This window comes from Rhinatrema bivittatum, chromosome 2 (assembly GCF_901001135.1).
Source record: "Rhinatrema bivittatum chromosome 2, aRhiBiv1.1, whole genome shotgun sequence".
Classification (NCBI taxonomy): domain Eukaryota; kingdom Metazoa; phylum Chordata; class Amphibia; order Gymnophiona; family Rhinatrematidae; genus Rhinatrema; species Rhinatrema bivittatum.
In genome coordinates, this window is record NC_042616.1 from 11105608 (window position 1) to 11131429 (window position 25822).

The 25822-nt window shown below is 45.1% G+C and overlaps 1 protein-coding gene across 1 annotated transcript in view; it reads right to left on the reverse strand.

Annotated features, from left to right (window-relative positions):
- Window positions 1–1650: 1650 nt before the first annotated feature.
- LOC115086108 (zinc finger protein 2-like) overlaps window positions 1651–25822 on the reverse strand; it is a 33025-nt gene continuing 8853 nt past the window's right edge. The window contains exons 3-4 of the mRNA XM_029592632.1: window positions 19846–19969; window positions 1651–3994 (exon numbers count right to left, since the gene is read on the reverse strand). Of these exons, the coding sequence (XP_029448492.1) occupies window positions 2457–3994; window positions 19846–19969 (1662 nt within the window). The 3' untranslated portion in view covers window positions 1651–2456. The remainder of the gene's footprint in view (window positions 3995–19845; window positions 19970–25822) is intronic.

Below are 25822 nucleotides of genomic sequence, written 5' to 3' on the forward strand. Positions count from 1 at the left end.
TCTGCCAGAGTGAGCCGAGGCGCCGTCGGCCATCTTGGCCACGTGGTTATCAGCAGGCGTGGTTATTCGGAGCCGACCCGGAGGCCTCCCCTGAACCAGTGAGTGAATGAATGAACTCTTTCAGCTCCCCCACCGTGGTAAACCAGCGGGGGCCTTGCGGGGTAACCACGCGGACTCTCGCCGGATAAACGATCATTGCACGATGCCCCAGGTGATGTAGCTGGGAACACAGAGGGGCAAAGGAGCGCCGCAAAGCCGATAACACCACCGAAAAATCTTGAAAGATTAAAATCTTCCGGCCTTCATATCGCAGCTCCTTATCTCCCCGAGTTGCCCGCAAAATCGCTTCCTTGTGAGCATAATTCAAGATTTTAGCTATAACCACCCTGGGCCGTTCCTGCAGCTGTTTCTTGATGCCTAATCTGTGCGCTCGTTCCACTCTCAGAGGCCCACACGCCAAATTCATAGCCAGCTCTGTAGTTAGCCAGGTTTCCAGCCATCGTGGCAATTCCTTTTCATCTAAAGATTCAGGCAGCCCAACAAATCTAAGGTTAGATCGACGAGACCTATTTTCCAGGTCCTCTATGCGATCAGTGTGAGTTGCCAGCGCTTTTTTAAGGGATGCCAGCTCGGATTGTACACTGTGTAGGCCATCTTCAGTTTCTGAAACTCTGTGTTCCAAGTCTCCAAAACAGGTTTCATACCCAGCAATAGAAGCAGTAAGTTCTCCAAGTTGGTGGGATAGTTTTTTAAATTCTGGTTCTAATGCCTCTACCACTGCAGCTTTGATATCTGCCCAGTTGTTAGGGACAGGGGACTCAGACGGTCCCAGCTCCTCTTCCGACAGCGCCTCAGTAGGCCTCCCTTTTTCTTTATCCTTCCGTGCCATTCGAGTTGACATTTTATCCTCTAGGGTTAGTAGATGTTATCCACAGGCTGAATCAGGATTTTTACAAGCACTTTGATGTTTGGATTGTGCAGGATGGGGCTGGATAAGCGAGAGTAGAGCCAGAGAAGGAAAGCTACATCTGCTCTCCCTCACAGCGTCACGTGATCTCTCAGAATCTGCATTTCTATTTTTTGTACATTCCGTTGCTCCTTTCCCTTCATGGATTGGTAGAGTTTCACTTATTCCTTCCACTCATGGTAACAGTTGTCCAAGCTTAAGGATGGAGACCAATTTTGGCCATTTGTTTTCATACTTCAGCACTGGTTGAGTATTTGCATCTGTAAGGCCCACACCATCTTCAGCTGTTGGAACGTATATTCTCAGAATACACGGACTCGGATAGGTTACTTGATGAGTATGGAGAGGTTTTATTGTTCTTGAATCTTCACGCATATCCAGCATAGCTCTCTGCTTCAATGGCAGGGGAGAAAGACTGATTCTTCACTTTCAATGCATATTCAGCATAGCTCTCTGCTTCAACGGCAGGGGGATGAAGAAAAGTGGATCTATATACAGACAACAACCAACAAGGACTGAATTACATAGTCTGGGTAAACAAATAAGCATGGGTGTAGCTTGCTTATTGCGGCAGTTACTACCCCTAACTAATTAAGCTAGCTATTTCACTTAGATGCAGCTCCAACACTGCTCTCTACATTAATGGTGGGGGTGGAAGGGAAATAGAACCAAAAGGTTACTAAGAACCAAGAGTAACAGATAAATATGAGAAAAAAAAAGTGTGAAACTTGCTGGGCAGACTGCCTGGGCCATTTGGTCTTCCTTCTGCCGTCATTTCTATGTTTCTATGCATCCAAACTCTTTAATATCTTCATCAAGACTTGTACAATTCCAAAAACTATAGGAGAGTGCATGAATTGCATTTGACTCCTATGTAGTATCTCTGGTGGCTTGCAAATTCTTCCTTTCTTCTAAAGCTTTTACCTCACAAAGTAAAAGGACTTGGTTTCACTCCACTATGGATTCTCTGATGCCATGAGATAGGTCTTCTGATATAAACTTTTACCACACTCATTACACATAAATCAATTTTCTCATGTGTGTATTCTCTGGTGGTATCTGAAGGTTCCTATCTCACTGAAACTTTTACCACATTCACTACAAATAAATGGTTTCTCCCCTGGGTGGATTGTCTGGTGGATTTTGAGTTCTCCTTTTGTACTAAAGCTTTTATCACACTCAGAGCATGAAAATGGTTTGACTCTGACTCTAGAATGGATTCTCTGGTGGCATATGAGAGATATCTTCTGACAAACGTTTATCACACTCATTACATGTAAATGTTCTGACTCCAATAGGGATTCTCTCATGGCATTTGAAGGATCCTACCTCGCTGAAACTTTTACCACATTCACTACATACGAACATAAGACATGCCAAACTGTGTCAGACCAAGGGTCCATCAAGCCCAGCATCCTGTTTCTAACAGTGGGTAATCTGGGATACAAGAACCTGGCAAGTACCCCAACATTAAATAAATCTCAAGCTACTATTCTACACATGTAAATGGCTTGACTCCAGTGTGGATTCTCTGGTGGCATTTCAAGTTTCCTTTCCACCTGAAATCTTTACCACACTCACTACACGTAAATGGTTTCTCTCCTGTATGGATTCTCTGATGAACTGTGAGTTCACCTTTTCTTTTAAAGCTTTTATCACATTCCGAGCATGGAAATGGTTTGACGCCAGTGTGGATTCTCTGGTGGCATGTGAAGTAACCTTTCTGTCTAAATCCTTTACCACATTCACTACATGTAAATGGTTTCTCTCCTGTGTGAATTCCCTGGTGGTATGTCAAGTTACCAAGCTGACTGAAACCTTCACCACACTCACTACATGTAAATGGTTTCTCTCCTGTATGGATTCTCTGATGAACTGTGAGTTCACTTTTTCGTTTAAAGCTTTTATCACATTCCGAGCATGGAAATGGTTTGACGCCAGTGTGGATTCTCTGGTGGATTAAGAGTTTACTCTTCTGCCTGAAGCGTTTACCACATTCAATACATATGAACTGATTTTCTACTATGGGGTTTTTCTTCTGTTGTGGGGCATCTGCCTTCCTACTGAAACATTTTTCAGCCTGAATGCAAGACCATGGTCTCTCACTAGTATGTTTTTTTCCATCTCCTGAAAAGACTTTCCCCTCAAATAAGCTTTTATTGCATTCATTGCTTGAAATTGCTTTCTCTCCTGGTTGGAATTTTAGTTGTCCTGTGACATTTTCTTTCTGATTGAAGTTTCTGTAACTATCAGTATTCATGAATAATTTTTCTTCTCTCTTTGTTTTTTGATTTATTAACAGGTCTTGCTTTTGAATGATGTTTTCTCCATGTTCAGAACATGAAAATATTCTCTCTTCTGCCTCCATTTTCTGGTGATTTAATAAAGAAAACTCAGAGTTGGAAGATTCCCCATCTTGAGAGCAATGAATGGGTCTCTGTCCTGTGTGTGTTCTTTGGTGTACTACTAAGGATTCCCTGCATGAGAAGTTTTTCTTGCATTCAATACAAGTGAAAGTGTTCTCTTCAGTGTCGATTCTTTGATGTAACTGCAGGGTTACCTTCTGTTTGAAACATTTCCCATACTGAGAGCATGGAAAAGGTCTCACTCCTCTGTGGGTTTTCTGGTGCAATACAAAATGACATTTCCTACCAAAGGTTTTCCCACAGGTGTGACATGGAAAAGATTTCTTCCCTTTCTCCTCTTCTCTCTGGTGGAGGTCAGAAGTCATTTGATCACTGTTATTACTTTGGAAGGGTCTCTCTGCTCTCGGGTGTCTCTGGTGCGCAGGGATGTCAATGACCTCCCTGGCACTTCTCTCACATGCAGTGACTCCATCTCGTGAGTCTCTTGCAGGGTCTCGCTCCTTCTCCAATTCCTGATTATTTTGGCTAGTGTCTCTCCCCTCTGTGCACTGGGAAAGATTCTCACAGATATTTCCTGATTGTCTTGGTGTAAATCTCAGTAGTATAGGGTGTTCTTCTCGATTCTCCTCCCTCTTCTCTTCCTGTATGACCTCATTGCCTGCTGGATATGAAAAAACAAAAGGAATTAATCATGTGTCAGTGACAATGGAACGGAATGCTATCAATGACCTGGGGATCCGACTTTTTGAAGGATCACACAATGACTGCATGGGATCTCTGATATTAGAGAATTCTATGACTTAGCAGAAGCTTAAGGAGAGGCCTGTGACAACTCCTGTGTGATGTCTTTCTAGAGCTCCTGTGTAAAATAAACCCATACTGTGTAGGATTTATTTTATTTAATTATATATTTATAAAACTCATACCCCGCCTCCTCCAATGCAATTGTTCAGGGTGGGTTACAAAGATACAAGCACATTCAATCACAAATACAACATAACACAAAATGGATATCTAAAAATATCTTTATACAAAGTTTTCAAATCCTTTCTGAATACTTTTAAATCACACTCGAGAAGCTTTCGACATAAAAGATTATGAGGAAGAAAAGGCTCCCTTACAAGTTAGAAGCAATCAGTACTCACAAGCAGAGGGAACAGAAGCAGCCCTGTCCCTTCAGCTCTCAATGATATCAGTGGCTCATAACCTCCTAATCTTGAAGATATCAAACCCTTTATTTCTGAATATCACCATCAGTTTCACCTAAGAGCAACCCTGCACAGGGAGCCAGTGACGATCGTTTAAAACAGGAGTTGGGATCCTATCTACCCATGCCACTAATGATGTGACAGTTTTATCCGAACAGCAATAAAGCTGATGTAATTCAGGAACGCTGGAGATCTCACAGGTCCCTCCTTTAAGGATTCCTGTGGGTCTGGTTCCTCTGGGCTTATCTACTACTGATTTATTTTAAAACATTTATTATCTGCTTATAGTGGACCTGCCATACTAAGTGGGTTACAATGGAGAAATTACTTACCTGATAATTTCGTTTTCCTTAGTGTAGCAGATGGACTCAGAACCAGTGGGTATAGTGTACTCCTGATAGCAGTTGGAGACGGATCAGATTTCAATCTGACGTCAGCCCCTAGTACATATACCCCTGCAGGAAGTGCAGCTCTTCAGTATTCTCCTCGAAAAGCATTGTGGATATATGTATGACTAAATAATTTGAATAACTTGATTAACTTTATAACATGGTTAACTTGATTCATTTGAACTAGTTGAACTGGCTACAGCTGGAGACCGCCAGTGCCCTCAACCGAGAAACGTCGACACCCAGTAGGGTGGGTGTCCTAGATGAAGGAAAACATGGCTTACCTGTGAATCCCTCGCTCCCGGGGATGTCCCCCGAGAATTCCATGAGTAACGGCAGCTGTGGGTGGGATGCTGAGTCCATCTGTCTACACTAAGTAAAACAAAATTATCAGGTAAGTAATTTCTCCATTTCCTAGGGTGTAGCAGATGGACCCAGGACCAATGGAATGTATAAAAGCTATTCCCGGAGGGAGATCCAAGATGGCTTCTCACTGAGAGGACATGGTGTTTGGAGCTCCGCTGTGTTTGCAAGAAATTACCTCATTTTACCTTTTGGAAATTGGCAGAAATGCCACATACCAAGCGAAAAGCTCGGGTTAGAGAGGCTTCCTCGAGTGTCCCGAGCCCGACATTGCAGCAAACAACTATTGCGGAGTTTTATCCCCCGGCAGTAAATCCAGTGTGGCCCGCGCTAGCGACATCCGCTGAGCAAACGCTGTCGCATGCGGCTGAAACAACTTTAAGCCCTGGAGCCCCGCTGACACCTCCCCCCCCCCGACATGGACACAATCTGCGAGCACTGAATCACCTCTACAACGGAATGCGCTGGAAGGGGTGAGTTCACCCGAGGGGTGTTTCGCAGGGGAGAACTTAACTTCGGCTATGGAGGGAGGACCAATGGCGTCAACCCCGGAGGGGGGAGGGGAACCCTCCGAAAGCCTTGGAGCCGTAGGAGGAGAGGGAATGGCCTTGGAAAACTCCACAAAATTGCTTAGAGCTGAGGAAAATATAAATGTCGTTATTCAAGCAATTCCTTTCCCGGAACTGAAACCGCTAGAAAAACCTGAGAATATTACCTTGGAATCGTTATGGCTAGCTATAGCCACACTTCAAAATTCTTTCATGATGATATCAGGTCCTATGAAAATAATGCAAGAAACTTGTGGCAACTTGAAAGCGTCAGTTGAGAAACAAGAGAAGAAAATGACTCAAATGGAGGAGAAAATAAATAAATTGAGACAGTACAAGGTACGCTGATAAAAACTGATATGGTTACTAACAGGAGGTTAGAAATAATTGAAAACGGCTTGAGAAACATCAATATTAGAGTATTGAATTTTCCCAAATGTAATTCAATATCTCCAAAAGAACAATTTAAAAGCTATTTGAGAGATATTCTTAAGATTACTTTGGAAGAACAACCTAAGATAATTAAGGCATACTTTGTGTCTGACCTTAAAGAAGCACATGAGAATCGAATGGAACCTGGTGAAAATGTATTGTTAAATATTACTGAATTCCTAGAGACCACACAACAACAGCAATTAGAAGGAAGAGGAACCTTATTGGTAAAATTTTCAACACCATTGGATAGAGAAAATATTATGAAGAAGTTCTTACAAAATAGATCTGCTTTATATCTAAACCAGAAGGTATGGATATACCCTGACATTTCTAAGGAAACACAAAGAAAAAGGAAAAAAATTTTTTTTGACATTGTTACCTATAGCTAGAAGTCATGGAGCCCAGATTATTCTGAGGTTCCCATGCAAATGTGTTATGAAAGTGTCCGGGAATAGATATGTTTTTTATGAGCCAGATCAGCTCGGCAATTTTATACAATCACATCAGTGGACATCAGATCCAGGCTGATTCAGCGAATTAATATATAACTGCCTAACTCTCAGTTTTCCTTTTCTTTTTATATGTTTGATAAATTGCTCTAAAGTGGAAATGGATCTCTCCCATGTTGTATAAAAGTAACAAGAGCAATAGTAATACTATATTTTAGTTTTCCATCTCTGTTCTAAATATAGTTTTCTTAATTTTGTATTTGTTGGCACTATTAGAGATTTGGATAATTGTAAAAAGTTACCTTAAATAATGGAAATATTATGCTCATTTGCTGGAACATGTAAAATGTTTTGAGTTATTGAAATTTGCAAAATTAAAAATTAAAAAAAAAAAAAAGCTATTCCCGAACCGGGTGGGAGGCGGCCCATGACCCACTTAGTACTGCCCTTGCAAATGCTGTGTCCTCCCGAGTCTGAACATCCAGGCAGTAAAACCTGGAGAAGGTGTGGATGGAGGACCATGTCGCCGCCCTGCAGATCTCGGCGGGGTGACAGCATCTTGGTTTCCGCCCAGGACACTGCCTGGGCTTTAGTAGAATGGGCCTTGACCTGTAAGGGCGGTGGTTTGCCTGCTTCTACATAGGCTGCCTTGATGACTTCTTTGATCCAGCAGGCTATGGTTGCTCGTGAGGCCACTTCCCCTTGCTTCTTCCCACTGTGAAGGAAGAATAGATGGTCCGTCTTTCATACGGATTCCAACCTTTCCAGGTATCTGACTAGGAGCCTGCAGACGTTGAGATGACTTAGACTTCATAAGATAAAGTATTCAATCAGAGGTCCTATACGCGGAACTATATTCTACAAATAGATCTTTTTTATTATTAAACACATTCAATATAAATCATCCTCCTCTAATACATAGGAACTCCTAACTAGACAATAATTGATAAAAACCACTCACTCATTCATTACCCCCAATCATACTTTCCACACACATACCGTTCTCTAAAAAATACCCCAACATGATTAATATGTCGACAAATATCTTATGAACATTTCACATAATATACAGCGCACTCCCTCTCAGTATATAACACATGGAATATTAAATATCTATTTATATGTTCAATCAACCCCGGAGGGGGGAGGGGAACCCTCCGAAAGCCTTGGAGCCGTAGGAGGAGAGGGAATGGCCTTGGAAAACTCCACAAAATTGCTTAGAGCTGAGGAAAATATAAATAGACATTTATATTTAAACATATAAATAGATATTTAATATTCCATGTGTTATATACTGAGAGGGAGTGCGCTGTATATTATGTGAAATGTTCATAAGATATTTGTCGACATATTAATCATGTTGGGGTATTTTTTAGAGAACGGTATGTGTGTGGAAAGTATGATTGGGGGTAATGAATGAGTGAGTGGTTTTTATCAATTATTGTCTAGTTAGGAGTTCCTATGTATTAGAGGAGGATGATTTATATTGAATGTGTTTAATAATAAAAAAGATCTATTTGTAGAATATAGTTCCGCGTATAGGACCTCTGATTGTATACTTTATCTTTGATACAGACGGAGGCACTGCACTATTTTAGTGTACCTGTTTAGACTTCATAAGAACATAAGAAAATGCCATACTGGGTCAGACCAAGGGTCCATCAAGCCCAGCATCCTGTTTCCAACAGTGGCCAATTCAGGCCATAAGTACCTGGCAAGTACCCAAAAACTAAGTTTATTCCATGTAACCACTGCTAATGGCAGTGGCTATTCTCTAAGTGAACTTAATAGCAGGTAATGGATTTCTTCTCCAAGAACTTATCCAATCCTTTTTTAAACACAGCTATACTAACTGCACTAACCACCTCCTCTGGCAACAAATTCCAGAGTTTAATTGAGCGTTGAGTAAAAAATAACTTTCTCCGATTAGTTGTTTTTTTTTTTTTTTTAAAGTTTCTCCGATTAGTTTGAAATGTGCCCCATGCTAACTTCATGGAGTGCCCCCTAGTCTTTCTACTATCCGAAAGAGTAAATAACCGATTCACATCTACCCGTTCTAGACCTCTCATGATTTTAAACACCTCTATCATATCCCCCCTCAGCCGTCTCTTTTCCATGCTGAAAAGTCCTAACCTCTTTAGTCTTTCCTCATACGGAAGTTGTTACATTCCCCTTATTTTGGTAGCCCTTCTCTGTACCTTCTCCATCGCAATTATATTTGAGATGCGGCGACCAGAATTGTACACAGTATTCAAGGTACGGTCTCACCATGGAGCGATACAGAGGCATTATGACATTTTCTGTTTTATTCACCATTCCCTTTCTAATAATTCCCAACATTCTTTTTGCTTTTTTGACTGCCGCAGCACACTGTACCGACGATTTCAATGTGTTATCCCACTATGACACCTAGATCTCTTTCTTGGGTTGTAGCACCTAATATGGAACCCAACATCGTGTAATTATAGCATGGGTTATTTTTCCCTATATGCATCACCTTGCACTTATCCACATTAAATTTCATCTGCCATTTGGATGCCCAATTTTCCAGTCTTACAAGGTCTTCCTGCAATTTATCGCAATCTGCTTGTGATTTAACTACTCTGAACAATTTTGTGTCATCTGCAAATTTGATTATCTCACTCGTCGTATTTCTTTCCAGATCATTTATAAATATATTGAAAAGTAAGGGTCCCAATACAGATCCCTGAGGCACTCTACTGTCCACTCCCTTCCACTGAGAAAATTGCCCATTTAATCCTACTCTCTGTTTCCTGTCTTTTAGGCAGTTTGCAATCCACGAAAGGACATCGCCACCTATCCCATGACTTTTTACTTTTCCTAGAAGCCTCTCATGAGGAACTTTGTCAAACGCCTTCTGAAAATCCAAGTATACTATATCTACCGGTTCACCTTTATCCACATGTTTATTAACTCCTTCAAAAAAGTGAAGCAGATTTGTGAGGCAAGACTTGCCCTGGGTAAAGCCATGTTGACTTTGTTCCATTAAACCATGTCTTTCTATATGTTCTGTGATTTTGATGTTTAGAACACTTTCCACTATTTTTCCTGGCACTGAAGTCAGGCTAACCAGTCCGTAGTTTCCCGGATCGCCCCTGGAGCCCTTTTTAAATATTGGGGTTACATTTGCTATGCTCCAGTCTTCAGGTACAATGGATGATTTTAATGATAAGTTACAAATTTTTACTAATAGGTCTGAAATTTCATTTTTTAGTTCCTTCAGAACTCTGGGGTGTATACCATCCGGGCCAGGTGATTTACTACTCTTCAGTTTGTCAATCAGGCCTACCACATCTTCTAGGTTCACCGTGATTTGATTCAGTCCATCTGAATCATTGCCTATGAAAACCTTCTCCATTACGGGTACCTCCCCAACATCCTCTTCAGTAAACACCGAAGCAAAGAAATCATTTAATCTTTCCGCGATGGCCTTATCTTCTCTAAGTGCCCCTTTAACCCCTCGATCATCTAACGGTCCAACTGACTCCCTCACAGGCTTTCTGCTTCGGATATATTTAAAAAAGTTTTTACTGTGAGTTTTTGCCTTTACAGCCAACTTCTTTTCAAATTCTCTCTTAGCCTGTCTTATCAATGTCTTACATTTAACTTGCCAATGTTTAAGCTTTATCCTATTTTCTTCTGTTGGATCCTTCTTCCAATTTTTGAATGAAGATCTTTTGGCTAAAATAGCTTCTTTCACCTCCCCTTTTAACCATGCCGGTAATCGTTTTGCCTTCTTTCCACCTTTCTTAATGTGTGGAATACATCTGGACTGTGCTTCTAGAATGGTATTTTTTAACAATGACCACGCCTCTTGGACATTTTTTACTTTTGTAGCTGCTCCTTTCAGTTTTTTTCTAACAATTTTTCTCATTTTATCAAAGTTTCCCTTTTGAAAGTTTAGCACGAGAGCCTTGGATTTGCACACTGTTCCTTTTCCAGTCATTAAATCAAATTTGATCATATTATGATCCCTATTGCCAAGCGGCCCCACCACCGTTACCTCTCTCACCAAGGCCTGTGCTCCACTTAGAATTAGATCTAAAAATGCTCCCTCTCTCGTCGGTTCCTGAACCAATTGCTCCATAAAGCTATCATTTATTCCATCCAGGAACGTTATCTCTCTTGCGTGACCCGATGATACATTTACCCAGTCTATATTGGGGTAATTGAAGTCTCCCATTTTTACTGCACTACCAATTTGGTTAGCTCCCCTAGTTTCTCTTAGTATTTCACTGTCCGTCTCACCATCTTGACCAGGTGGACGGTACTATACTCCTATCAGTATAGTCTTCCCTGACACACAAGGGATTTCTACCCATAAAGATTCAATTGTGCATTTAGTCTCATGCAGGATGTTTATCCTGTTGGACTCTATGCCATCCCGGACATAAAGCGCCACACCTCCTCCCGACTGCTCCTCTCTGTCATTGCGATATAATTTGTACCCCGGTATAGCACTGTCCCATTGGTTATCCTCTTTCCACCATGTCTCTGAGATGCCATTAAGTCTATGTCATCATTTACTGCTATACATTCTAATTCTCCCATCTTACTTCTTAGACTTCTGGCATTAGCATACAAACATTTCAAAGTTTGTTTTTTGTTTGTATTTTCATTCTGCTTTTTAATTAATAGGGATAAGTTAGAATTTTTTAGCTCAGGTGAGTTTTTAGTTACAGGCACTTGGACTACTTTTCTAATTATTGAAACCTCACTGTCGGGATGCCCTAATTCTAATGCATCATTAGTATCCTTTGAAGATACCTCTCTCCGAACCATGCGCTGCTGAGCGACCGACGGCTTTCCCCTTTGTTCTAGTTTAAAAGCTGCTCTATCTCCTTTTTAAAGGTGAGCGCCAGCAGTCTGGTTCCACCCTGGTTAAGGTGGAGCCCATCCCTTCGGAAGAGACTCCCCCTTCCCCAAAAGGTTCCCCGGTTCCTAACAAAACTGAATCCCTCTTCCTTGCACCATCGTCTCATCCACGCATTGAGACTCCGGAGCTCTGCCTGCCTCTGGTGACCTGCACGTGGAACAGGGAGCATTTCAGAGATTGCTACCCTGGAGGTTCTGGATTTAATCTTTCTACCTAAGAGCCTAAATTTGGCTTCCAGAACCTCCCTCCCACATTTTCCTATGTCGTTGGTGCCCACATGTACCACGACAGCCGGCTCCTCCCCAGCACTGTCTAAAATCCTATCTAGGTGACGCGTGAGGTCCGCCACCTTCGCACCAGGTAGGCAGGTTACCAGGCGATCCTCATGCCCACCAGCCACCCAGCTATCTACCTTCCTAATAATCGAATCACCAACTATGACGGCCGACCTAACCCTTCCCTCCTGGGCAGTAGGCCTTGGGGAGATATCCTCAGTGCGAAAGGACAATGCATCACCTAGAGAGCAGGTCCTTGCTACAGGATCCTTTCCTGCTACACCTGGTTGGTGCTCTCCCATCATGAGACCTTCTTCCTCCAAGGCAGCACCAGGGCTGCCAGTCTGAAGTTGGGACTGGACTACTATGTCCCTGAAGGTCTCATCTATATACCTCTCTGTCTGCCTCAGCTCCTCCAGGTCTGCCACTCTAGCCTCCAGAGATCGGACTCGTTCTCTGAGAGCCAGGAGCTCTTTGCATTGCATGCACATGTACAACTTCTCACCGGTGGGTAAAAGATCATACATGTGACACTCGATGCAAAAGACTGGGAAGCCCCCCTCTTGCTGCTGGACTGCTGCCTTCATCTCAATTTTGATCAGTTCCTAGTTAAGTTTTAGGTTGCTATGGGAGTAGGAATGGGTCTAACTTCCTTTAAATGTATTAGTGAATTCACTATGTGTCTGGTAGTGGCCTACCGGGGTCTGATCGAATTCTCAAAGTTTTTGTTGATGGTTTTTTTTTTGTGAAAGTGGCACCTGCCTATAAATTAAGGGATGAGCTTGGGGTGGGTGGGGGAGGGTTGGGAAACACAAACAGTCTAACTTCAGTTAGTCAGCCTGAGTGACTCACAGCTCCCTTGATTAACAAATGTTGTTCCCTATTCAAACCTAATCACACTACCTCAACACCTTTCCAAGGTGAGTAACTGAGCTGAACTATTCAACTTTTTTACCTAGGTATACACTGCTCCTAGCTTATTTCTAGCTTCTGGCTACTTTTTGGGTTGGGTTTTTTTTTGTTTTTTTAATACAAGCACTCAGTATTAAATACAAACACTCAACTCTTTAAAAGTCTAGAGTACACTCAGTTCTGCAGACTTTTAAAAATAAACACACTACCTACTGCTATCTTATTGACTATTTAAAAATGGAAACAGTCTAACTTGTTTATTCACTGCCTTTCTGACTATTAAAGGCACAAACACAGAAACACACTAAATAATATTCCCAAATAGTTAACGTTGCCCCAATACTTTTAAAAAAGACAATGTCCCAAGCAAAAACTTACTGATTCCTTTCAGCCACCAGCAAGGTGATCCTCTCCTCTCAGTGTTTCCACTGGAATGTGGGTTACTGAGCTCTTTCCTTCTAATTTATAATGTGCTTCTAAGGTAAATTAGTGCAAAACAATCCCTTAGGAGATGTACACTTCAGTTAGATTTCCTGAGTGACTCTTCAGTTAGATTTCTGATTCCTTTCAGCCTCTTCCGAATTCTTATGCTCATCTGCTGATGGTAGTAAGATGGTTTGGTTGAGATGGAAGTGAGACACCACTTTGGGGAGGAACGACGGAACTGTGCATAACTGGATGGTTCCCGGGGTAAGTCTGAGGAACGGCTCCCAGCAGGACAATGCTTGTAGCTCGGATATACGACGAGCTGAACAGACTGCCAGCAGGAAGGCTGTCTTCAATGTTAATAGGCGGAGAGACAAGCCGCAGAGAGCCTGAAGGAGGTTCCTGCTAGGAAATGTAGGACCAAGTTGAGGTTCCAAAGAGGCACCGGCCACTTTAGGGGTGATCGAATGTGCTTGATTCCTTTCAGGAAGAGGGAGACATCCGGGTGAGAGGCTATGCTGCCACTCTCACTCTTGGTTCCGTAGCATGACAATGTGGCCACCTGTACCTTGAAGGAGTTGAGGGACAATCCCTTCTGTAGGAATTCCAAAGTCGCAGGAATTTTGACTGAGCGTGGTATGATGTCATGGTCCTCGCACCAGGCTTTGAACACTCTCCAAATCCTTATGTATGATAGGGATGTGGAGAACTTGCGTGCTCGGAGTAGGGTGTCCGTTACTGCCCCCGAGTATCCTCTCCTCCTTAGGCGAGTCCTCTCAATGGCCAGACCGTAAGAGATAATCGAGCTGGATTCTCATGGAGGATCGGTCCCTGTTGGAGCAGGTCTCTGTGTGGAGATAGCGACAGGGGGTTCCCTGACAGCAGTCTTCGCATGTCTGCGTACCACGGTCTTCTTGGCCAGTCTGGGGCCACTAGAAGGACTGGTCTCATGTGGTGTTCTATCTTGTGGATGATCGTGTCCAATAAGGGTCACGGTGGTAGGAAGGCATATAACAGTCTCCTGTAGCCAGGCCTGTACCAGGGTATCAATTCCCTGGGACTGGGGTTGGGCCTGCGGCTGAAGAAACTGGGTATTTGGGCGTTGGACTGGTTTGCCAGGAGGTCTATGGTTGGTGTTCCCCAACGGTTTTCTATCAATTGGAATGCTGTGGTTGACAGTTTCCATTCTCCTGGATCTAGACTTTCTCTGCTGAGGTAGTCCGCCACAACATTGTCTTTCCCAGCAATGTGGACGGCCGAGATCTCTTGAAGATTCGCCTCCGCCCATGACATTAGGTGGTCTATTTCCAGAGACACCTGTTGGCTTCTGGTTCCTCCCTGACGGTTGATGTAGGCCACTGTTGTAGCGTTGTCCGACATTACTCTACCGCTTTGCTTCGGAGTCTGTGACTGAACCTTAGGCAGGCTAGTCTGACTGCCCAGGCTTCTAGGCGATTGATGTTCCATCCAGACTCTTCTTCGTTCCATTGCCCTTGGGCGGTTAGCTCCTGGCAGTGTGCTCCCCATCCTTGTAGGCTGACATCCGTGGTGAGTAGGATCTAGTTTGGGGAGGATAGTCTCGTTCCCTGGCTCAGATGGGCTTCTTGTAGCCACCATCGTAGTTGGGCTCGAACTCTGTCCGGGAGCTGAAGCCGTACAGTGTAGTTCTGGGACTGGATTCTATCGTGATAGTAGTGAGCGTTATAGGGGTCTCATGTGAGCTTGTGCCCATGGGACTACTTCCAGTGTGGATGCCATGAGGCCGAGAACTTGTAGGTAATCCCATGCTGTGGGGCGAAGTTCGCTCAACAGGGTTCGTAACTGAGTCATCAGTTTTGCTCTCCTTGTCTGTGTCAGGATGACCTTGTCTTGTTTGGTGTCGAACCGGACTCCCAAGTATTCTACAGATTGGGAGGGCTGCAGACAGCTCTTGTTTGTGTTGACCACCCACCCGAGGCACTCCAGTAGAGTTTTGACTCTGTTGGTTGCCCGGTGGCTTTCCTCTGGGGATTTTGCTCTGATCAGCCAATTGTCTAGATAAGGGTGCACTCTGATTCCTTCCTTCCTCAGTGTTGCTGCCACCAGCACTATGATCTTGGTGAACGTCCGGGGTGCAGTGGCTAACCCGAAAGGTAGTGCCCGGAACTGGTAGTGGCGGTCCAGGATCGAGAAGCGTAGGAAACGCTGATGCTCTTGATGGATCGGAATGTGTAGGTAGGCTTCCGACAGATCCAGGGAGGTAAGAAACTCTCCCGGTTGTATCACTCTTATTACCGAGCGTAGGGTTTCTATACGGAAGCGAGGAATCGTCAGGTGATGGTTTACTGCCTTGAGGTCCAGGATAGGTCTTGAACTTTCCTTCCTTCTTGGGAACGATAAAATAGATGGAATAGTGCCCAGTATTTATTTGTTGTGGAGGCACCGGTGTTATCACCTCTAAGGCTAGTAATCTGGTCAGTGTAGCTTCCAATGCCATTCTCTTGGAAGGGTCGTGGCAGGGAGATTCCACAAACTTGTCCGGAGGGAGGTGGTGGAAATCCAGTTAATATCCCTCTCGAATGATGGATAGGACCCACTTGTCCAAAGTTATCTCGACCCATCTTTGGTAGAAAAGGGCCAGTCTGCCGCCTATGGCTTCTTCCTTTGTATGGATCGGCTGATTTTCATTGTGGGGTGCGGCTGGGGCCTGGGCCGAGCTGGCTCCCCTTTTATTGTGCTTATTCCGAAAGGACTGGCTCCGGCCTGCGGGGCGGGTCGCTTGTTATGAGCTTCTATATGGGTTGAAGCGCTGTGATCCTCTGCCCTGGAGGTTCGGGGAAAGGATCGCTGGTTTCTCTTATTCCTGTCCTCCGGTAGCCGCGACAGTGGGAACTCGCCCCTACTTGTTGGCTAGTTTCTCTAGTTCACTTCCGGACAGGAGTGTTCCCTTGAAAGGCATCCTTGTGAGTCTCGTTTTGGAGGATGCGTTGGCTGACCAGTTTCGGAGCCAGATTTGTCTTCTGGCTGCCACGGCGGATGAGACTCCTCTAGCTGCTATAAGTACCAGATCAGAAGCGACGTCCGCGAGGAATGATACTGCTGGTTCCAGGGCTTCCCCAGAAGTGTTGTTCCTGGTCTGTGCTAAGCAGGCGCGTGTCACCACGGCACAGCAGGCCGCGATCTGTAAAGACATGTAAAGAGGATGTGAATGAAGACAAGAGGCATGGGGGGTGGCTTGAGGGAATGTTGGCTACTACCTGGAGATGAATATCCTTATTCAATAATGCGACTCTTAACATTGCTCTATGCTTCAACAGCAAGAAGAAATGTGGAAAAAAGGATTTGCAACCACATAAAAGCAGGGGAGTAGCTTGCTTGTTACGGCGGTTGCTACCCCAAACCTAAAAAATACCCAATACTTCACTTTCAACGCAAATCCAGCATAGCTCTCTGCTTCAGCAGCAGGGGAGGAAATTTTTGACAATTCACTCATATCCAGCATAGCCCTCTGCTTCAACGGCAGGGGAGCAAGACTGATACTTCACTTTCAATGCATAGCCAGCATGGCTCTCTGCTTCAACGACAGGGGGGGAATGAAGAAAGGTGGATCTATATTCAGGCAACAATCAACAAGGACTGAATTACATAGTCTGAATAAACAGATAAGCATGGGTGTAGCTTGCTTATTGCGGTGGTTAATACTCCTAAGTAAATTAAGCTATTTCACTTAGATGCAGGACCAACACTGCTTTCTACATTAATGGCGGGGGTGGAAGGGAAATAGAATAAAAAAAGGTTACTAAGAGCCAAGAGAAACAGATAAGTATGTGAGAGAAAAAAAGTGCGAAAGCTTGCTGGGCAGACTGGATGGGCCGTTTATTTATTTATTTATGTTTTTTATATACCGGTCTTCTTACATTATATGCAAATCAAATCGGTTTACAGAGAACTATTGAAAGGTTTGCTTGGGAGCAATTACATATAACGAATAACTTTTTGAACAAACAGATAAATAGAACTTTTAAAACAATAGTTACATAGAAAATATATTAGACAAATACACTGAATTATAAATGTAAATGTCTTAATGTTTTAAATGAAACTTTTAAATAGCCTTTATAAAGGGAAGAAAAAATAAAAATAGATAGCCAAAGGACAACGTCTAACTCAAACATGATGTTATGAATTATTCCTATTCCTAAATGTATAGATGTCTTGCTGGAAAACAGAAGTCATTGGAAAATTAACTTCCGCTTGAGTGCATTTGAGTGCAAATTGCGTTTGATCTTCTTCTGCCGTCATTTCTATGTTTCATAGCGGAGACGTCAAAGACTGTTTGAGGATAGATTCCAGACTCCTTTCTTGAGCATCCTTGAGTACTGCTCCTCCTTCCACTGGGATTGTAGTGCGCTTCGAGACCGCGCAGACCATGGTATCCACTTTTGGACATGCCAGGAGATCTTTGGCGGCTGGGTCCAGAGGGTACATGGCTGCCAGAGCCCGGCCCCCTTTGAACGTGGTTTCTGGGGCATCCCATTCCAGGTCAATTAGTTGCTGGACAGCTTGTAATAGTGGGAAATGGTGGGAGGTCTGACCGAGTCCCTCCAAAAGTGGGTTCATCTTAGGTTCCTCCGAGGCACTTGTGCCCAGGATTGCAAGCTCTTTTAAGCTGTGTGTGACCAGATCTGGAAGATCGTCCTTGGTGAAGAAGCGTCTCATGGTTCGATGGGGTTTGTCCCCGGAGGGAGTTTCCCTTCCTCCAGGGGTTCTGACTCATCTGAGATGTCAGTGTCCCCGAAGGTGGGGCTTCTGGGCGATGTGATCACTTCCCTGGCCATAGAGGGTCCCAGCATGTTGAGGTCCTCTGGTGGAGCCTGAGGCCGCATTATAGGAGGCCCCTGTTGCATGTGGACGAATGTATGCAGACCTTTGAAAAATTCCACCCAGGAGATAGATGCTGGGTCTAGGCTAGGGGGTGCAGTGTCCCTGGAGAGCCACGTTTGAGGGGGGTCCTGCTGTGTAATGCTAAGTCTGGCGTTCTGCTCGAGAGGCTGAAGTCTGGTACCGGCTGGGGAGGGCCATGAGTTGGGTCCCTAGGGCCTCTTCGCACTGTATACGTAGGGCCGTGGCCTCCTCATGCTGTGCGGCTCTAATGTGGCATGCTGGGCAAAGGCCCTGAGCTTTGAGTTTATTTTCTGGTGGTGCCATGGCTTGTGCAATACAGTTGTGCGCTCTGGTGTGTGTCGAAGTTGTGCATGTAGGTTTGGTGCGAGCGTACAGAACGATGTGCGCACGGTTGTGCGCACAGGTCGAAATTATGCACCCGGCACAGTAAGCGTGTGGCTAAGCGCGTCGCTTGTGCGCCCAGTACTTGTGTGTGCAACGTTGTGCGCACAAGGTATTTGTGCGCACGGATCGAAGCGGCGGGCAGGGCGGCGAACAGAGCAAAAATAGTGACAGTGACCACATGGACCATATGGCGACTATCTCGGAGGGTCTCCTCGTGGGAGGGCCCTCGGATCAGACCGGGGTGTAGCCCTGCTAGGGCTGATCAACGCGGTGGCACTGGTCCCGGCTGGCGACCTGTGCGTCTCCTCGAGCTTCGGAGACCGGAGACCTTTAAATAGATTTCTACCTTACCTTGTCTAGGCGCTTCCCGGTTTCGTTCCGGGCGGTCTCCGGCTGCGGGGGGAGAGGGAAAATACCTTCACCGCCACGCTCGAGGTTGCACCTGCTGCCTCTAAGCCTCATCCGATGTCGGGGGTTAGGTCCCTGCTGAGGGTCGGCCGCCGGACCGAGGTTTACCTCAGAGGGATCGCGGAAATCACAACTGGGGAGGGACCCAACGGGTGTCACCGCAGGAGAGCGGGGCTCGCTTTAGAGGTAAGATTTTCTTCTTAATTTTGGTTTTCTTTGGTAAAATTACTCTAACACTGCTAGCGTGCATAGAGTCCCTAACTGCTATGGAGATGGAAAATACTGAGGATCTGCACATCCTGCAGGGTTATATGTACCAGGGGCTGACGTCAGATTGAAATCTGATCCGTCTCCAACTGCTATCAGGAGTACACTATACCCATTGGTCCTGAGTCCATCTGCCACACGCTAGGAAATAAATTGAAAAAATAATAAACCACATTTAATATACATACAATAGCACATCTATATCTAAAGCATAGATCAGTTAAAAATCTCTCACATCCCTAACATTTCCATCTTTCCTATTCTATTACATAAATAAAGTCATTTTCCAACCTTGCCTGTGTGTTTACATTTTTCTTTTTATCGAGGAAAAGGGATCTCAAGTGTCAGCAGAGAAGAGAATCTGAGGAATGGGGAGAGGAGAAGGAGAGAGGAGCAGGCGTGGGGAGATTAGAGGGAGCGAGAGGGAGCAGGCGTGGGGAGGGGGAGAGGGAGCGAGAGGAGCAGGCGTGGGGAGGGGGAGAGGGAGCGAGAGGAGCAGGTGTGGGGAGAGGAGAAGAAGTGCTGAGCGGGGATGGGAGGAAGAGAGGAGCAGACCTTGTGCACCATTGGTAAATCCAGGCCTGCTTGCACATCTCTGGTGTGGCGCTGACCCATTTAGTAAAACATCCCCTGTATTTACTAGAAATAGCGATAATGCAATCCTTACCTAGAGAGCTCAGGGACTCATAATTCTCCTTCACATCCCTGTAAGGCTCCTTCTGCCCTTCATCTAAACACCCCCTTTCCTCCTGGGAGAAAGAGACAGCGATGTCCTCAAACGTCACCGGCACCTGAAACACAAACCAGAAACACTCAGAGGGGCTCAGCGGCTTTAACTTCTTAACATTTTATCATGGAAGAGAGGACACCAGGACCCCTCATCCCCGGGAACTGCCAGACTTGTTCCCCTGGAGTCGGTTTCCTTTCTGGACCTCGAGGATTACAAGTCTAATCCCAGTGACAGAGAATATCAAACGTCTCTGCCTGGATAAATCAGTGAATAATAAACCCAGGATCTAAGAGCATTACCCAGAACCTCAGGAACATCTGATTCTGTCACATCAGGAGGGCTCGCTGTGCTCTCATCCTCCTGACTGCTCAGCCCCTAACCTTGGGGCATCTTTGATGCCGTTCCCTCCTTCTGCACATCCAAACCACTGCTATAGTGAGTCTGTTCCTCCTCTATAACTCTGCTTAAATCTCTCCCTTCCTCCTCGAGCCTGCCACCAAAACCCTCCTCCCCTCTCTTATCTCCTCCTGCTTAGACTTCTGTAACTCGCTCTTTGCTGGCCTCCCGCTGAATCGTTTTTCTCCCCTGCAATCTCTTCCACATTCAGCTGCATGACTTCTCTTTCTTTAACCTCGCTATGATCATGTAACCCCTCTTCTCAGGTCGCTACATTGGCTCTCTGTCCACTTCCACCTACAGCTCAAGCTTCTCCCCCTCCCCTACAAATGCACTCAATCTGCAGCTCCTCCCTGCCTTTCTTCTCTTCTCTCTCCATTCCTCGTGAACTCCGTTCCTCTAATCTGTGCCTTTCTCCTCCACCGCCACCTTCCGATTCTCTGCTTTCTGCCTCACTCTGCCGAGTGCCTGGAAGAGACTTCCTGAGTCTTTGGGTCTTGTTCCTTTCTCTGGCCATATCCAAATCCAGTTTAAAAACTCTCCTTCTTGAAGTTGCTTTTACATCCCAAGTATTTCTCTATAAGACACTTCTTCCAGATTCATGTTTGTCGTGCATGCTTGCCTTGACTAGACTGTAAGCTCCCTGGAGCAGGGACAGTCTCCTATGTGTGTCTGTACAGCACTGGGTATGCTTAGTAGTGCTAAATCCTAACCTACAATTATACATTTCAATGTCTGTGTGTGCATCGCATCAAAATGCTTTTTTCAAATTAGGAGACTAACAAAATACAATCAACAATCAAATTAATTGCAGAGCTGAGAAAGTTTGGGGTCCTGGGGAGTAGCCTGGCTCCCATTTCCAGTTATTTTTATGGCTCACATGCCAGATGATTAAGTGATGTATCATATTTAAATGTAAATATCTGATTTTTTATAGTTTCCACTTCTGTAACTACCTGCGTAACTTCATAATCTGCACAAAATTGGTGACATAAAAAAGATGCACTCTGGCCGAGGAAGTGACGTCACCAAGACTGATGACTGCTTGAATGCGGTGCTCTTCTCTCTACTTAGCTAAATCTATCAAACATCGGGGCCATCAGTGCTGTAGCTTGATGTGTCAAGTACCCGGTAGTTATTGTAGCCATAAATATGTCGTCTAAAAAGGAAAAGGAAAATTGGTTCTTACCTCCTAATTTTCGTTCCTATAGTACCACGGATCAGTCCAGACCATGGGTTGAGCCTCCTGTCCAGCTGGTGGAGACAAACTGAAAGGGTGTCCTATATCAGGACAGAGCCTACCCTGCAGCCCTTCAGTATAACCATTGTCAAAGCAGAAAAGTAGAAAGACAACGAGGTATAAGGTCAAGCAAGTAAAAAGATAGCTGGTAAATCAGTGAAACACGTGAACACTAGAACCAGTGCATGAACTCTGTAAATAAGCGCTCTTGTATCCTTGTTCATCTTAAGAGATGCTTCCGGTGCCATCAATGAAATCCAGGAAGAAAGATATCCGGAATACCTGTAAAACCAGAAGAAAAACTTCGAGCAGACAGACTGATAAACTAACGGGAGGGCGTCTGGCCTGATCCGTGGTACTACAGGAACAAAAATTAGCAGGTAAGAACCAATTTTCCTTTCCCTGTACGTACCCGGATCAGTCCAAACTGTGGGATGTACCAAAGCTTCCCTAAAGAGGGTGGGACCGAGACAGACCCGCTCGTAGAACCTGCTATCCAAAGGACCCAAACATTGGCGCTCTAACCTCCAGACGGTAATGCCGAGCAAAAGTATGCAGAGATTGCCGCGTAGCCACTCTGCAAATCTTCGGAGGAGAGACAGACGGACTCATTGCCCACGAAGTAGCCTGAGAACGCAAAGAGCGAGCCTTGAGGCCCTCTGGGACTGCCCAGCCCTGACAAATATAGGCAGACGCAAACGCCTCCTGAAACCAACGAGTAATCGTAGCCTTAAATACCTTGTTGCTCCTATTTGGATCACTCCAGAGAACAAAAGATGATCTGAAACTCGGAACTCATTGGTAACCTGGAGGTAGCACAGAAAAACCCGCTTCACATCAAGCCGCCTATCTTTGGTAAGAAGGTATCGTCGTGAGGGAAACCCCTGAATCAGAAAATGTTAGGAAGAGCTCCTGACAGGACAACGCTTGAATCCCCGACACTCTCCTGGCGGAGGAAATGGAAAACTAGAAAAAAAGAAACAGTCTTGAGCGTTAAACTTTAAGTGTCGAGCGCCAGAGAGGTTCAAAAGGAGCCGCGCAGAGAGCCCATAGGACCAAGTGAAGACTCCACGAGGGACAAATACCCCGAACAGGTGGCTTTAAGTGCTTTGCACCCTTGAGGAAACGAATGATATCTGGATGAGCCGTCAAGAATATCCACCAACTTTGCCCAAAGAGAAACCAAGGGCGGACACTTGGACTCGCAAGGAGCTGAAAACCAAACTTTTGGAGAGGTCCTGCCGAAGAAAGGAAAGGACTTGGGATACCCAACCTCGACGAGCCGGTATGCCAGATTCTACACAGGCAGAGTTGAAGATTTCCAAACGTGGACATAAGCAAGAGAGGTAGATGGTGTCCGTGACCGAAGCCGGGTGGAAATAACTAACTTTCTCCCTGTATCCCTTCTTTATTAAGCATCGCCGTTCAAAAGCCAGGACGCTATACAGAAGCAATCTACCTGGTCATAAAATACGGGACCCTGCCAAAGCAGATATGGTAGATGGCAGAGGTGAAGAGGGCCATCCGTCACCAGGTTCACCAGAACTGTGAACCAAGGTCCGCGGGGCCATTCGTGAGCCATGAGTATGATCAACCCCCGACAGAGCTCTATTCTATTTTTCCCTTCTTCCTCAATTCCCTTTTTCCCCACCTTCCACTTCACCCCACCCTCGCTTCTTTCCCCTCCCCCCCACCCCATCTCTCTACCCCTACGTTTCATTTAATCCCTACACATTCTACCCTCCTTCCCTCTCCCCCCCCCCCCCCTAGGTTCCTCTACCCCCCTCTCCTCTCAAACTATACTCAAATTTATTTAATATGTCATCGCCTCATTTTGGATATGTATATACTGTTATAATATTTTATTTTATATATATTAGTAAAGCCTATTCTTAACATTTAACATTCAATGTTACTTTCCCTCCTTATATTCCCCCTCTTACCCCCCCCCTCAATTGTTCTTTTGTTATAAATTGTTGATATAGAGGGAGGAAGTGACGTCATAGCAAGGGATGGCTGCCTAAAACTAGAGCTCCTCCACCTCTTACTATAATCCTCAGAATATCGTACGCATCAGCTACAATTTTCTATCTTAAAACATTGGCGGTATCATTCCTGCCTGTACTGATGTCAACGAGACGCAAAGCTGTGGACTTTAAAAAGTATTCGTACCAGAAGCAAGACTGCGACGGGAACCAGCAAGTGGCGGATAACATGGCGGCTGCCGACCCCCGATTAGTCGAGGATGATGGGCAGGAAGCCTTGGCTGATAAACTAGCTGAGGGAGACCTGCCGACTAAATCGGAAATGAAGCTGTGGTTTGAGGATCTCAAAAATGAGCTGACCACCAAAACGCAAAATATTATGGAATCCATAGAAGAGCTGAAAGGTGACCTAGCGGATCATGGCCGTCGGATTTTCGAAACGGAAACCTGGGTTGACGCTAACAGCGAACATATCAAAGGCCTCCGCGACCAAAATAAACAATTTCGTGAAGAAATGGAACGGCTCCATGATAAAATGGAAGATTTAGAGAACCGCTCTAGACGCCACAATTTACGATTCCGGGGAGTGCCGGAGTCGGTTGAAAACCAAGATTGTGTCGCGGTAGTAAAACAGATCTGCGAGCTGCTGTTGATCTCCGAAATGACTCAGGTCAGTGACACAGTCGGAGGGAATATTAAAATCGACCGTGCTCACCGGGTTATGGGACCTAACGTGGCTAACAAGCCCAAAGATATATTGGCCTGCTTTCATGATTTTGCCCAGAAAGACAAGCTAATGATCATAGCGAGAAAGCAAGCCACGTGGCTTTGGAAGGGCACAGCCATTATGATCTTCGCGGATCTTTCACCCCTCACGGTCAGACGGAGGCAGGAGATGAAACCGGTCACGGATCGACTGCGAGCTGAAAATATTCGATATCGCTGGCTATTCCCATTTGGGATGAGTTTCTCGGTAAAGGGCGAGTCTCACCGGGTGCAAAATCTTTCGGAAGCTGCGACCCTCTTGCACAACGCTGGATTTGCTGGTTTTGATCACTTGCAAATGGCGCCCAAACCTCACAGCCGCAGAGAGGAGTATCCGAAATGGCAGAGAGTAAATAAAGGAGACAAAAGACTGAGGCGCCAAACAGACTCCTCATTAACACAAAAGGACCAAACCTGACATTTTTGATTTCCTTGCTGGAAAGAGTACTACCTCGTTTGGAACGGCATATTGCCTAGTGCTGGTTTGCATAGTATTTTCTTCCTGTCGGGAATAATTTTATAGTTTTGGTACACTGTTGTTTCTTGTTACTTGTAGCTACAGAGTTGTTTTTTTTTGCTACAGCCGATTAGTTCTGAGGGATTTTCAGTATTTAAAGCCAGCTCAGCGTTACTAGCTGGCTTCACAATAGTTGGATGGGGATGGTGGGGCAGTCACCCTGGGATGACAAATTCCTCCCTTATGATCTTGGGTTGGACGGGGGCGATGGTCCACCTAGAGGGGAAATTGGTAAAGCGGGAGGGGGGAGGGGGAATAGGAATTGGGGGTTCTCGCACAGGTCACAGGTTCTTACTGCTAAACACAGACATACTTAGAAACACTTGGGCACAGAGTCAGTCCACACTAGAGCCCCGTGTACATGATGTCCCGCGCATCTGGAATGTACAGGCTAGGATTTCTCATAGTTACCTGACATTGCAAACATGGTGGTCATCAATTACTTATCTATTAATGCAAAGGGATTGAATTCCCCGTATAAGCGGCATTGTTTATATGCAGACTTGATTGGACACCAGGTTTCCGTGGCCTTCATTCAGGAGACTCACCTGAAGAGGCGTCATGAATACCTCCTTAAACACCCGTCTTACCCGGCTCAGTATTGGGTGCCTCGCCCATTAAGCCATAAATACTTGGGGGTAGGAGTATTAATTCACAAAGATGTAATGTATGAAGAGGTAACCAGGTACGAAGATCCTGAGGGGAGATACCTCATACTCATTGTTGTGATGGGCGGGGAGAAATATACACTTGTTAATGTACATGTACCGAACAGTGGGCAGGGTGCATACCTAAGCCGTATTCGTACCTTGATAGACAAGCGGGCGGAAGGTCACGTGATAGTAGGGGGTGACTTTAACATCACTCTGAATCCCTTTCTAGATAATTCTAAGGGTTTTGCTTACACTTCTCTGAAAGACCGTAAACTCTTTAAAACTTTCTTGACTCATTTAAATCTACTGGATGTGTGGCGCATATGGAACCCCAGGGGCAGAGACTTTTCGTTTTACT